At 45.6% G+C, this 15,593-nt stretch overlaps 1 protein-coding gene across 1 annotated transcript in view; it reads right to left on the reverse strand.

Annotated features, from left to right (window-relative positions):
- ASS1 (argininosuccinate synthase 1) overlaps positions 1-13,026 on the reverse strand; it is a 201,098-nt gene extending 188,072 nt beyond the window's left edge. Inside the window, exons 1-2 of the mRNA XM_044659689.1 lie at positions 12,952-13,026; positions 879-988 (exon numbers count right to left, since the gene is read on the reverse strand). Of these exons, the coding sequence (XP_044515624.1) occupies positions 879-983 (105 nt within the window). The 5' untranslated portion in view covers positions 984-988; positions 12,952-13,026. The remainder of the gene's footprint in view (positions 1-878; positions 989-12,951) is intronic.
- Positions 13,027-15,593: the final 2,567 nt, after the last annotated feature.

The following is a 15,593-nucleotide window of genomic DNA, read 5'->3' on the forward strand; positions in this document are numbered from 1 at the left end:
ACAGTTATTCACCATCCCCAAATGCACCTATAGCCATCACCGCTCCCCTGGATCACTGCAGCACCCACCAGGGGGCGGTGGCGCCCACTTTGGGAATCACTGGTCCAGAGGGAGTAGAACTTTCTGAGCCTTGGTTTTCCATCTATAAAATGAAGGTTTTGGACTAGATGCTTTCTTAGGCCCCTTCTAGCTCTGACATTTTCTGTTCTAAGATCTCTTCCTCCCTTATAGTTACTACATTCTCCTGAGACACCCCCTTCTAGCTCTGATATTTCCTATCCTAAGACCCGCCCTTTCCAGTTCCTATGTTCTTTGTCCTCAGGCCCCACCCCCTTCCAACTTCTTTTTCTCTGTCCTCAGGTCCCTCCTTCCAGCATCTATTTTCTCCGTCGTAAGATCCTGCCTAGCTCTGACATTCTGACATGCTAGGGGCCTTTGCAAATTTGACATTCTGTTTTATGTTCTAAATTTCCTCACAGCTCTGATATTGTAGGATGTGACACTCTTGGAGACACAGCAGCCCCAGGCTATGCTTCATAGTCTCTATGATTCTCCAGCTTGTAAAAGAAAGATTTTAGAGATGAAAGTGAGAAAATGAAAAGATAAAAGTGATTTGCCCAGGAACATTAGGCTTAAAGGCAGAGTCTGAGCACCTTACAAGCCTTCTCTTTGGCCCCCTCTCCCCCCCCCAGTTCTCCCCATCCCCAACAGAAGCAGGATTTGTCCTAGCTAAGACTAGGTAAAACTTTAATTTGGACAGGAAGAAAGACACACACACACACACACACACACACACACACACACACAAACTGATGTTCACAGAGACAGATTAACGAGGAGATAGATGACACGGCAAATAAATAGACCGAAAGGCTTACCAGGTAGGCAATAACATCATAGCCTTGTTCTTTCAGCCACACCAGGATACAGGATGTGTCCAGGCCTCCGCTGTAGGCAAGAACCACAGTGCCTTTGCCTGACATTTTATCTAGAGAAATCCAGGGAGGGTTAGTGACACTATACTCAAGGCAGTAAGACAGGCTGCTTTGCCTTTGTACCCCAGGGCCCAGTATGGCTTTTGGCACACAGCAGGCATTTAATAAATGCTTACTGATTGATTGTCCTCCTCCTATAATGCCAACAACCACTCAGCCTCCTCAGAGCACAAGGGCCCTCCCAAGGCCCAGAAAAATGTGACCATGACCTAAAGAGAGGCTACAGGAAGCAGGGACCCAAAGAATCTCCCCACCCAGGCCTCCCCACCTGCTGCTTAAACTAGCAAATGAGCTGTCCTGACCCCAGCTCCCCCTCCCCACCCCAATCCCTCCTCCAGTCCTGGGAGGTTGTGATTGGCTCTCTCTCTCAAGTTTCCCAGGGACTTTTATCTCACAAGCTGAGGCCCTGCAGGAGAAGAAGGTCATTGTCCAGGTAGAGGATGGAACATTCAAATATAATTGGTACCAGTTGAACAGTTTTTAGCTCCCTAGAAGCAGGTGATGGGGGAGAAGGGGGACTGAGAGGGGAGGGTTTAGTACAGTATCTGGCAGGTAGCAATTATTTAATAAATGAGCTATTTCTGCCTATTTATCCCTATGTGTGTTTGTAAATATCTATCTACCTCTATCTATCCATCTCTATTTATTTATGTACACATATATCTATCCACTTACATCTATTTCTCTCTGCCTCTATCTATTCACCTATATCAAGTTACCTACAAGTATCTATCTACCTCCCTACCTATATCTATCCATCTATCCACTTATATTGTCTATGAATATATGCTATCTATCTGCCTCTATTTGTCTGCCTTTATCTATCACCCTGTGTTGTTACTGTTCAGTTTCCATCATGTTCAGCCCTCTGACACCATTTGCCATTTTCTTAGCAAAGATACTGGAGTGGTTTGCCATTTCCTTCTCCAGCTCATTTTAATGTGGAAACTGAGGCAAACCAGGTTAAGTGACTTGCCCAGGTCAAACAGCTAGGAATTGTTTGAGGTTACATTTAAATTCAGGAAGATGAAAAAGTGGGTGGAGACTGAGAAGGCATACAAATTGCAAAGGTGAACCCTCGCACACGTTCTGAGGCATTTTCTTAGACTCTGAGATGTTTTCTAGCTCTAAAAGTTTGGGAAGAGTAGCTTCTTGGGGATAGAAAATGCCATGAAATTACATGAGCACAGAGCTTAGAATAGAAGGATCTGTGTTCCCATCTCAGCTTTGCTCCTTGATATTTGTGGGCAGATAACTTCATTTCCCTAGGCCTCAGAAAAGTGATCCCCAAGGTCCTTCCCAGTTCTAAATCTTCCCACTGCTTAGAGGCTTTGGTATCCCAGCTCAGGAATTTCTTTCCTTATGGTTGACTGAACTCTACTTTGCAGAGACAGAAGCAGGTCAGGTGACTGCGAGAGAGAACCGAGGCATCCAACCTTCTCCTAGAAACTAATCCCCTTTGAGCAGCATGTGACTGAGCTACAAATCAAAGGCTAGTTGGACCAAAAGAAGCTCTACTCCCTCCAGGGCATGGTCTCATACATGTTAAGGTTTACTGAGCAGTTTCCTTAACACTACTCCATAAAGTAGACAGTGTCAGTATTATTGTCCCCATTTTAAAGATGAAGAAACTGAGGCTCAGAGAGGAAAGGTAATTTGTTGGATGTCACACAGTTACTAGGTTTTGGAGCCAGCATTTAAAAGTAGATCTTCTGATGCTGAGTCCAAAATTCTTTCTATTATTCTAGCTTTAGGGTCTACCATGCCCAGCTTCAAAAGGTGGGGCAAAGGGGACACAAGGGCTGGAGGTAAGTAAAGTTGAGGGAATTGATGGGATTAGGGCAGCAAGTAGTTAATTGTGAGAACTGAGTGGACTACACTGATTCCATCTTGTGACCTAATTCTGGAACTAGCTCATTTCCCTTTGCAATGATCCGTTCAATATTGTATTCAATGATCTAGTCCAAATTCCGTGTTTGACAAAAGTTTATTCAATTGTGGGAATTGGAAGAAAACCTTATTGCATTGTTTGAAGCTAATCCTGCATGGCTGTGAAACTGGACTACCTGTACCTGCTGTTTAGAGATGCTTAACTAAGGACCAATGCAAGGAGTTTGCTTTTTTTAATTATATTTTTATTTTGAATATTTTCCCATAGTTACATGTTTCATGTTCTTTCCCTCTCCCCTAACCCCCCCCCTTAGCTGACGCACAATTCTACTGGGTTTTACATGTATCATTGATTAAGACCTAATTCCATATTACTGATAGTTGGACTGGAGTTATCGTCTAGTGTCTACATCCCCAATAATATCCCCATCAGCCCATGTGTTCAAGCAGTTTTTTTTTACCTTCCTTCTTAGAATCAATACTGTGTATTGGTTCTAAGGCAGAAGAGTGGTAAGGGCTAGGCAATGGGGGTTAAGTATCTTCCTCAGGGTCACACAGCTGGGAAGTGTCTGAGGCCAGATTTGAACCTAGGACCTCCTATTTCCAGGCCTGACTCTCAATCCACTGAGGCGCCGAGCTGCCTCCAGGAGTTTTCTTATAATTGTATACCTCAATATATATCTGGCTGAGATCAAACTGCTTACCCTCTCTGAGTGGGAAGAGGGAAGGGAGGGAGGGAGACATATTGGATCTTATAATTTCAGAAAACGGATGTTGAAAATTATTACTGCATGTAATTGGGAAAATAAAACAGCTTTGAATTTTAAAAAATAATTGCATATCCGAAGCAACCTATATGTCTTATCTAAAAACTGGCCCCCTACTGATCTTCCAGTTATTGTTTCCATGGTCCTTTGATTATGTTTTTTTAGGCACTTGGGAGAAGTAGGGCACCTTTTTTTCCTCCCAGAATTCAGGAACTTGTACCTGTTCATTCTCCCCCTCTCATCTTGGAAATTCTCTAATCTCTCTCCCCTCCCCACCCTCCCACCCCCATTTAGACTGAATTACCTAAAGTTTCCTTTTCCTTTTAGTTAACTGGTCTAATTGATTGTTTTTCAATATATATATAAGTCTGTCTCTGTATTTGGAGGCTAGCCCAAAGCCAAGGAAGCCTGGTCCCAATTTGTTGAGCAAATGGCACACACTGCTTAATAAATAGATATGCTTAGAAGATCAAACCCTTGTCTCTCTGGTCATTTCATCTTCACTCATTGCAGGGACCTGGTGCAAGAGCTGGCAAGATCACGGAGTGGGGCTTTCAGCCAGGAGAAGACACAGGATATAACCAGAAGGAGGATTAGGGATGGGGATTTGTAATTGCAAAGTCCAGGGAGTCCATGGAGGATCACCTGGCTCACACACAGGGCTTTATCCTTATCAACACATTTCCACATTCATTATTTCCGTTAATCCTCCCAGCAATACTGTGATGTAAGTAGGGCAAGGATTCTCACCGCCATTTTACAGAGACACTCAGGCTCAGAAAGACTAAGAGATTTGATTAAGTTCAGACTAAGTGGGTTTGGGGACAGAATCAGAACTAGAACCAAGGTCTTTTGGCTCTTAGGTCAGTGATCTCCCCACTCTACCATGGAGTAGAAGACTCACTGAACATTTTCACTGGCCAGATCCGGAACTCTTTCCTTCCTCACCTCCAACTTCGGACTTCCTTTGAATTTCAGCTAAAATCCCACCTTCTGCAAGAAGCCATTTCCCGTTTTTAATCTTAACGCCTCCCCTCTGAGATTATCCCACTGTATAGTATATATGTCTTGTTTGTACATAGTTGTTTGCATACTGTCTCCTGCATTAGACTGAGCTCCTTGAGAGCAGGGAATTGTTTTGGCCTTTCATTGCATCCACAGTGCTTAGCCTGGCACACGGTAGGTGCTTAATAAATGCTTGTTAGTTCACTGACAAATGGGGCAGCTAAGTAGCACAGTGGATAGAGCACCAGGCCTGAAGTTGGGAAGTCCTGGGTTCAAATCTGACCTCCAAAACTTCTGAGCTGTGTGACCTGGGACAAATCATTTCATTCTCATTACCTAGCCCTTGTCCTTCTGTCTTAGAATTGCTACTATGACAGAAGGTAAGGGTTTTTAAAAAACTGACAGGGCAGTTGGGTAGCTCAGTGGAGTGAGAGTCAGGCCTAGAGACAGGAGGTCCTAGGTTCAAACCCGGCCTCAGCCACTTCCCAGCTGTGTGACCCTGGGCAAGTCACTTGACCCCCATTGCCTACCCTTACCAATCTTCCACCTATGAGACAATACACCAAAGTACAAGGGTTTAAAAAAAAAAACAACTGACAAACAATGTAGTCAGAAAAACCACTAGAATCTCCAGAATTACCAACTGTTTTTCATAGCATGGTCTTGAACCCTGCAGAGAGCAGTGTGGTACAATAGAAAGGATGTTGGAGTTGGATACTGAATTTTGATTCCTAGCTCTGTCTCTGTGTGACTTTGGGCAAATCTTTGAATCTCAGTTTCCTCATCTGAAAAAAACAAGAGGGTTTGATTAGGTAACTTCTGAGGTCCCTTCCAGATAGAATTCTGCTTTTATTTCTTTTATCTTAGCTGTGGTATGTACATATATTAGTGTACCCAGGTGTGCATTTATCTGTGCTGGTCTATTTACATGTTTATGTGTATCTGCATATGTGCATGTCTGTGTCTATAGGGAACAGTGGCTATTGCTGTTCAGACATTTTCATAGACTGAGGTCAGATTTGAACCCTGGACCTCTTGTCTCTGGGCCTGACTCTATATCCACTGAGCCACCTTGCTCAGTGCCCAACTCTTCATGACCCCATTTGGGGTTTTCTTGGCAAAGATACCAACGTGGTTGGCCATTTCCTTCTCCAGCTCATTTTACAGATGAGAAAACTGAGGCAAACAGGATTAAGTGACCTGCCTAGCATCTGAGGCCAGATTCGAACTCTACAAGATATATTTTCCTGACTCTAGGCCCAGCGCTCTACATTGCACCATCTAACTGCCCATATCGACTTGGACACATTTATATATTTTTTGGTAGTTTAAAAGTTAAGAGACTGTATAAGTCATCTAGTCTTGTCCTCTGATTTTACAGATAGGGAAACTGAGGTTCAAGAAAGGGAAGTGACTTGTCCAAGGTCATTTAGATGGCGAGCTGGAATTTTAACCCACCCATTTATTCTGACTTCAATCCTGAGCATTCTCTGCTCCTTTTCGGCTAGTCTCTGGGATGTGTCTGCTTGGAAGGAGGACAGAGCCAGCAAACACAGAAAACCCAGGGGCAGTCTGAGAAAGTGATGCAAATATTTTGGGGATTGCATCATGGAAGCTCCAGTAGTCCCCCAGGGCAGACTGTTCAGAAGCAGAGCCAGTCTTCCGCATCTGCAGGGCAGGTATCAACCTGCTTGGCATCCACCCATTGATCAAGGCTCTTTCCTCTCCCTCCATCCCTAGCAGGGACTACGCCAAGCTTCCTGGGAAGGCAGGGGACAGATGGGGGTCCAAGAGCCTGTTCACAAGATCTAAGGGCTGCAAGCAGGGGACGGGACATCATCTAGGCCTCAAAGGCAGGTGAACTGCCAGGTGTGGAGTCCTAACAGTCAACATTCAACAGGCTACTAAGCACCTACTATGTGCCAGGGAGTGTGGAGACAAAGCCAAAAAAGAAATAACAGGGGCAGCTGGGTGGCTCAGCCAGACTTACAGATGGGAGGACCTGGGTTCAAATTTGACCTCAGAGACTTCCTAGCTGAGTGACCTCCCCCTCCCCCAGTTGCCTAGCCCTTACCATTATTCTGTCTTAGTCTCAATTCTAAGATAGAAGGTAAAGTTTAAAAAAAATAACAATTATTTAGCACTTATATAGATTTGCAAAGCACTTGGCATATGTGAATATATTAGATCCCCACAACAACCTTGTGAAGTAGATGCTATTATTATCCCAATTTTACAGATGAGGAAATTGAGGCACAGAGCATCTAAGGCCTTGCATACCACTAGAGAGTATAGTATCTAAGGGGGGATCTGAAGTCAGGCGCTCCTCAATTTTGTCCATGATGCAACCTAACTGCCTGCCCTCAAAGAGCTTCCATTTGAAATCTAAGCATAATATGGAAATGGACATAAGTAATATAAATATATATGACAGACCCTGCATATAACATATAATATAGAGTAGATAATACTATATTGTACTACAGTATATATGATATATGATATATATATATACATATATATAGTAGAAATATAGTACACACACACAAAAATATGGGCCTTCCTTTTGGCTTTGTTTGTTTGTTTTTAACCTCTGGTCTTAGAATCAATGCTATGTATTGGTTCCAAGGCAGAAGAGTGGTAAGGGTGGGCAATGGGGGTTAAGTGACTTGCCCAGGGTCACACAGCTAGGAGGTGTCTGAGATCACATTTGAACCCAGAACTTCCTGTTTCCAGGCCTGGCTCTCTATCCACTGAGCCACCCAACTGCTCCCATTGGCTTCTGTTCTTTTCCTCACTAGCTTTAATCTAGGCCAACTCAAAGCTTCCATGTTCTCTGTATCCTCAGAGTCTCATGAGGACATCAGGGGGCAACTGACATGTAAGACTTTACTCTGGTGGGAAAAGGAGCAACATAGGCCTTGGGCTCTGGAAATTCTGATCTCAGGCATGACCCCTTGGCATAGCCATGACCAGCCATTTTTGTGCCTGAGACAAGCAGAAGGAAATAAATATTAGAGAAGTTTCAGGGTGAAAGGAAGTCCAGTCTGGGGAAGAGTTCTAATCCAGGTCTGGCTACCAGAGGAAGAAAGCACGTATCATCTAGTAGCCTCCAATTTTAGGTATTCTTACTGACTAGATACTTTTTGTTGTTTCAAAGAAGCTGCAGAAGTCCTGCCAATGCTATTAGCACTCTGTATTTAGTGTCCTGGGGCAAAGCCACTCACTCCAGCCTAGCTATAGAGCTCTGCCTCAGTCATCTTGGTGGAGGATATTCTAAGCTTTACAAAACTTAGCTTTGAGCTGAGTCCCTATAGAAGACTGGATCTGCCAGGCTAAGGGCATCATGCCAGTGAACTGGAATCGGGCCCACTAACCCCTGGCAGAGTGTCTCGGTATCTGACTACTACTCAGCCTGAACCCTGGGGTAGAGAGCTGACAGCCCTGCAACAACCTGGTCATCTGTCTTAGCGGAACCCAAGTCTTTGAGCTCCATCCTAGGCTGCTGATCATGGAACCCTTGAGACAAGCTCCTCTGGGCAGAGGGCAGAGCACAGAGACCCGGATGGATAGAGAAAGCTAGTGATGCCTGCAGCCAGAAATCCTTGATTTACAAAGCACTTTACATCTGTTATCTCATCTGATCTTAGAACTACGTAGATCATCTTCACATATATTCACTTATCTGATCTTAAAGCTAACTGAAGTAGTTGCTATTATGATTCCCATTTCATAGCTAAGGAAACTCCAATAGTAAACCCAGTATCAGACACATAGTAGGCCCAAAGTTCATACAATTACTAAGTTATCTGAGGCAGGATTTGAACACAAGTCTTTCTAGTACTCTATTCACTAAACAAAGAGCTTGAAGGTCAGTGGCCCTGGTCTTCCCCTACCACACAAGGGTGAATATGAGTGGTTTTCTCACTCCTCAGGCTCTCGGACACATATCCCATTGCCCAAAGTGTCTGTGAATGCCACAACATCGCCAAACTGTGGATTATAGGTTTCTATAGCATTTTTGGGAAGCATCACAGGTTGGGGTAGGAAGAAGCAGCCTACCCTGTGGCAGCAGGAATCATGCCACTATGTTCCAGTGCTCCCTAGAGAGATGCTGCCACACGTAGGTGGCAACATCCCAGTACCTAGGTTCAACTAATCAGCCAGCTGAAGTGCTCAAGGTAGCTCCAGAGGGAGCTGGCATGCTATCAAAGCTCCAAGTAGGGCAGGGCAAGATCATAGAATTAGAAATAGAAGGGACCCCAAGGGTCATCTAGTCTCTCTCCACCACCCCCCCCATTTTACAGATCAGAAAACCTAGACCTAAAAATTAAATGCCTTGCCCAAGGTCATATGGGTACTAAGCGACAGAGGCAGGTTTTGAACCCAGGTCTTTTGTGTACCACTGTACCATGTAGCCCCAGCAGGACAAACTTAGAAGGCCCAATTTAGAGAGTGCAGCAGGGTAGACATCATAGAGCAAGTAGTAGAATAAGAACAACTAATAAAAAAAGAAAGCTACCAAAGATCAGGGTAAGTGAACTCTTCACCTGTTCCACCCTGCTCCTTCCCCTCATCTAAGGGCAAGCTTCCTGAAGCTTGAGGACACAGAAATTCCTCATCTGTGCCAAGGGTCCTAGGTACAAACATTTTTAGTTAGTTTAGAATTCTCTTGTGAGTTTGAGCCATGCCATCAACTAATTACATGGCCAGGGACAGATTAAACCTCCCCAAGCCTCAATTTCTTCATTTGTAAAACAGGGCTCTGAATCCCTGCTCGAGTCTGGCTGCCAGGGTTGTTGCAAGAAGTAAATGAGATGATAGGTACTGCAAAGCAGAGTACTGGTCTAAGTACTTCCTAATTTTCCTTAGACTATCCCAGTCTCTCTCAGCTTTGCAGAAAGCTTCCCAGCCTCTCCCCTCAGCAGCCCTGCTTTTCTTCTCTGGCTAGAGCAGGGAAGGCTTAAATGACCATAACTACTCGCCACAGGCTTCCACTTCTTGAAGATAGATATGATTATGGAACAAGGGAAGAAAGGAATGGCTGGGTTGGTGCTGAGTTTGGGTGGGGGGATCAGGAGGAGCCATGTGCACACTTTTAAAAAATTTAACTTAAGAAAATTTCTTGGAGTCAGCTAAGTGACTCAGTGGATTGAGAGCCAGGTCTAGAGATGTGATGTCCTAGATTCAAATCTGGCCCCAGATACTCCCTAGCTGTGTGACCCTGGGCAAGTCACTTAATCCCCATTGCCTAGTCCTTACCCCTCTTCTGCCTTAGAGCCAATACATACAACATTGATTCTAAAATGGAAAGTAAAGGTTTTAAGAGAAAAAAAAATTCTAAATGAACATATCACAGTTCACTGATAACCAAGTGAAAAGGGTTGCTTTCAGGGAAGAGGGCCCAACTCTTCTTTTTTTTAGTTGAAACTATCAATAATTTCATTTATTTATTCATTTTATTTTTTCAATTTTCTTTCATGGTTACATGATTCTTGTTGCTTCCCTCTCCTCTTCCCTCCCCCTTCCCAGAGTTGACAAGCAATTTCACTGAGTTATACATATATTATCACTCAAATCCTATTTCCATATTATTAACTTTTATAATAGAGTAATCTTTTAAAGCCAAAACTCCAGATCTTATACCCATACAAAACAAGTGGTAAATCAGATGTTTTCTTCTGCATTTCTACTCCTACAGTTCTTTCTCTAGCTGTGGATAGCATTCTTTCTCATAAGTCTGAGGGCCTACTTCTTAAGTGACTCCATGTTCTTGTTCTGCTCTTATTCCAGAGGCAGGATGATAGAACCTTGGGAGATCCAAAGTGGGCCAAACCAAACCTACTCCCCAACAAAGACAGATGGAAAAAGAAAAAAAAAAAGGAATTTTCTTGTCAACTCCTACCAGAGGCTAGGTGAGAAAATCTCCAGGCACCTCTCCCTCCTAACCAGAAAGGTAGATGGGTGTCCCACCCCACTCAGTCCAGCTTCAAATGACAGCCCCCCACTCCAGAGGGAGGAAACAATCAAAGCTAGTGTTTACATAGAATCTGAAGTTTTAAAAGTTGCTTCCCATACACTGTCTAATTTAGAACCTTATGACTACCTTATGAGGTAAGTGCTATTATTATCCCCATTTTATAGAGGAGGAAATGGAGGCTGAGAGAACTTAGGTGACTAGCCCAGGATCACTTAGCTAATAAATGCCAGAGGCTGGATTTGAATCTATGTCATTTAGGTGGCACAGTGGAAAGAGATGAACTTGGTGTCAGAAAAATCTGATTTCAAATCATTAGACATCTACCAGCTGTATGACCCTGGGCAAGTCACCTTGGCTCTCTCAGCCTCAGTTTCCTCATCTGAAATATAAGGGATAATAATGGTACCTTCCTCACAGGGCTGTTTCTGAGGATCAAATGATAAGTGCTTTGCAAGTCTTAAGGATATCATCATCATCATCATCATCATCATCATCATCATCATCATCATCATCATCATCACCAGAGCTGGTACTTTCTCCAGGATGATATGCTGCCTTTAACTAAGAAGGTCAACCTTGGGCATTGGGAACTACTCTTCCTGCATTCTCATTCCTCCCTCATCCCCCCCTGCTTATTCTATTCATCCATCTTTAGACAAGATAACTGATGGGGCAGGGAGCAGTTGTAGAATGGAGGTCAGCTCAGTCCAAACTAGCCCAAAGGCGTCCCTCAGACCCACAGGCACACAGTTTCCTCTGGCACACAGTTATTTAGGGATGGGAGAGGTATTTCCTCTCTTTCACAATGTTTTCAACCTCATCTCCAAAAACTTGTCCTTAGGATCCAAAGACCACAGAAATTCAGACTGGGAAAAATCCCCTTGGGGTGGGGACATTTCCTCCTTCCTTGGGTGGCGCCCAAATCCTTTTTTATAGTTTCTCTGTGCCAGCTCTTTTGGGAAAAGAGGGTGGGGGGAGTCCCTCAATTTTGCCAAGCAGGAAGCTAGGGATGGAAGAAGGAGGGAAGATCCCTAGCCAGTCTCCAGCCTGGGCAGGGCCCCTATACACACTTAGAGCCCTGACCCAGGCCCCAAGGTCCAGCAGGAAGGAGGCTGGGTAGCTCCCTGGCAGGTTCAGCAGGAAAAGGAGAAAGGAGGGGGAGAAATGGAGGTTAGGGAAAGGTCTGTTTTGGGGGCTAACAGGGCTCAGGGACCAGGGCTCTACCAGTCCAGGCTCATCCTTCCTTTAAGGACTCAGGGCACTTGGCACTTTTTAGACCACTATGTGGGCGGGGAATAAAATTCATTGTGCCAGTACACCTCATGGGCTCAACTCACAGCTTTAATTCATGAGGGAGCATGGGAAGGTTAGCATTTTAAGAAGTTTTATCTCTTCTTGCCTCAGCCTGCCAGATCTAAGGTCTTTACAACTCTGCCTCCCTTATGCCTAGCAGGGTGGTTTCTTTTATCTGATACTAAACTCTCCCTATCCTCACCAAGCTGACCTTTATCTCTTCTCGATTACCCCTGCTCCTCTTTCTTCTCTGCCTTCTCTTTCTCTCCCTCATATTTGCTCCGGAGCTTTCTACTTATGTGGTCTTGGGAAAGCTCCTCAACCAAAATGGGCTTCAGTTTCTTTATCTGTAAAATGGGAACAGTAATACCTTACAGGACTCTTCAGAGATGAGAACTTTGCAAACTTTAGCCACGTGGCCTAATATTATTAATCCTTCTGATCTCAACTGCTCTCCCAAGTGCACGTTTGTTTTGTTTTGTTTTTTTAATTGACCTGTGATTTCCGGGGCATAGGAAGCACCTGGTGGATATCTTCCTCTACCAGGGCAAATCTGCAACTCATCTGCTCCCAGAGTGGCCTGGAAGCACTCAGGTCTAAGTGACTTTCAGGCAGCCCAGCTGTTCAAAGGTAAGACTAGAACCTCGGTCTTCCTCAATCCAAGGCTAGCACTCTCTGGATACTACGCCACGCCGCCAGTCGCCCGGCACATACGTAGTACCTGCTGAACAATATTCCATGAATTTGAATTTTGCTTCTCTTTTCTCCCTCTCGGAACCGATCTTCTCTCCATCTCGCTGCTCATTTCCTTTCCCCTTCCCTAGGCAAAGGTCTTTCCCTGGCCCTAGAATGTCCCCCTTCCCTCAGCCGGGCCAGGGAACCAGGGCCAGCCTGGTGGCCACAGCTAGACCGTCAGGGGCACTGGGAGAGGACTGACCCGGCCTCTTTTCCCCAAGAAAGCAAGCCCGAGGCGGCGAGGCATCAGCATGGAACCCTGGAAAGCAGCCCCTGCCCTCCTTACCGGTGCTTGGTGAGGCTGGAGGAGTCCGACCCGCTGCACAGAGAAGGAAGCTGGATTCGTTCCCTGTGCTCTCCTCCTGCGTTATAAGAACTACAGGCTGACCCCCCCCCTTCCCCCACCTTCTGTGANGCAAAGGTCTTTCCCTGGCCCTAGAATGTCCCCCTTCCCTCAGCCGGGCCAGGGAACCAGGGCCAGCCTGGTGGCCACAGCTAGACCGTCAGGGGCACTGGGAGAGGACTGACCCGGCCTCTTTTCCCCAAGAAAGCAAGCCCGAGGCGGCGAGGCATCAGCATGGAACCCTGGAAAGCAGCCCCTGCCCTCCTTACCGGTGCTTGGTGAGGCTGGAGGAGTCCGACCCGCTGCACAGAGAAGGAAGCTGGATTCGTTCCCTGTGCTCTCCTCCTGCGTTATAAGAACTACAGGCTGACCCCCCCCCCTTCCCCCACCTTCTGTGAGGCGCGGTCCCCTCCCTCCCCCCCAGCGGGAAGTGGCTGGAGGAGGGGGCAAGGGGCGGTGCCCGACGTGGAGGTGGCGCACACCTCGGGCCCCGCCCCCACCCATTCATTCACTGTTTTCCCTGCTCTCCTTAGATGCTTGGCAAGCGAACACTCTGGGCACCGTCCCCTAGGGCCGCCGGCCACGCCCTCCTTGCCTCCGGGGACCTGTTCCTCCTCAGCTCCCAGCTGCCCTATCGAAACCCAGGCTAGTCGGGAAGGGTGAATCCAACTGCGTAGAGCCTGCAAGGCGCCCCATAAAAACAAGCTCTGCTTGAGCAAAACACTCGGAGGCTTGGGAGGGGGGGGGGGGAGGAACGGGGACGGGGGAAGGGGGATGTGTGCCTGGAAGTGGAGGGCACTGCCCCGAGCACATTCTGGTCCTGTGTTTATCAGACTGAAGGCTATGGTTAGAGGTCTCCCTGCTTCCATTCTCTCCAACATCAGAGCATCCATCCTACATCCAGCAGTTTAATGAATATTCAAAACGCACAAGTCTTTGCTCAAAAATCTTCCGTGGTCCCTCTGGCCTACAAACAAAATAAACTATTATGCTGGATATAGAGCCTTAGAGAATCTTGGTCCAAGCAAGCTTTCCATGTTTATTTCCTATTATACCTCTTTGGGCTCTCTACCCCACAAAGTGGACTATTCATTGTCACTCCTTATTGCCATTTGCTTTTACCCATCTAACAGGGCCTCATTACATCCATGCTTGTTTTAAAGCTTTCCCTTCCTTCAGTGGCCCACTCAGAAACTGTCTCTCCATGAAGATGTCCCTGGTTTGTTCTCCTTTGCATCTCTCATACTGTTTCACCTCTTCACTTCAAGTCTCTGAGCTTTCTTTGGTATAGATTTTCCTTCTATCAATATGGAGCCCAATCCCTCCCTATACTTCAGTAAACTGGCTTTGTGAAACACCCAGGCCAAAAATATTCATCTCTCAGGGGGCCAACCTGTGCCTGCTGAGCCCCCTTGGCCTTCATTAGTCCTTGGATATGTCCAAGTTCTACTCTTGAAGCCTTTCTGTCTTGGTAGGAGCTGTCCAAATTTGTGCTCCATTAGCATGGACTTTGAGAGCTCAAGGCCACCTCCAGGCCAAGAAATGGCATTAGAGGAGCCTCTAACTTGAATGTTATTTGTATTCCTGCCAGATGTTCCTCTGAACTCCTTCAGTCAGTTGATAAGCATTTAATAAGTCAGAACTGTATATCTGGAACCCATGCTAAGCCCTGGGGATATGAAGAAAAGCAAAAACAGTTCCTGTCCTCAAGGTGCTTACACTGTAATGCCCTCCTATGTCTTATGTCTTTTTTCATCCTTGTATCCATTGTCTTTAGCGCACAGTGCATGGAAGGCTTCTGACGCTTGCTGAATTTAACAAGAAGGATGTCATCCTAAGACAGGTCAAGGCCAGGGAAAGAAGAAAGGCCAGTTACCTCTGGAAGCTTGGATGGGTTCCCTGCAGCCTCCTTCTCCAGATTAGCAGCTCTTCCCCACCAGTTACTTTGTCAGTAAGTGATCAGACTTTCGATTCCATCATTTATGTACTACCTCCAAGGGTGAAGACAGCAACTCATCTACCCTTAACTATTTTGTCCATGTGCTGCCTCAGAAGAACTTCCCAACATCCTGGGGACCAGTGTAGCACTTTGGCTGTCCTTTGGTAATCTTTTGCTACCCCTACATGATCCACCAGCGTCCTTTTTCAATCATACATTTCCTAGATTAGATCTTTTACACCACTCCTTTTACTACACAAATTAACTGACATAAAAGTGCTGCCATCATGCAAATAATTTTCATAGTAATTTTTAAAAATCTGTTTGCAAAGCACTTGGACATATATCAAAGTACTTCCTAGGGTGGTTAAACCTCATTACTCAGATGTCAGACTGGCTAGTTATCCTGCTGCTGACTTATCAGATCAACACCACCTCCTAGGCTAAGGACAGGAAGAAGCCTTTCTCCAACCACATAAAAGTCCTTCCCAGAAAGCTCATGAGCTCCTTCTTACTCTCACTAGCTTCCTGCAAGGTTCACTGTCTGCTAGGTAGCTAGCTCATATGCCAGCTGGGAAACCTAAGGATAGAGTGGTTAAACATCTTGCTTGAGGACACCTGGGATAGTTGCTCTGTAAAGAAGACC

This window comes from Gracilinanus agilis, chromosome 2, assembly GCF_016433145.1.
Source record: "Gracilinanus agilis isolate LMUSP501 chromosome 2, AgileGrace, whole genome shotgun sequence".
NCBI lineage: Eukaryota > Metazoa > Chordata > Mammalia > Didelphimorphia > Didelphidae > Gracilinanus > Gracilinanus agilis.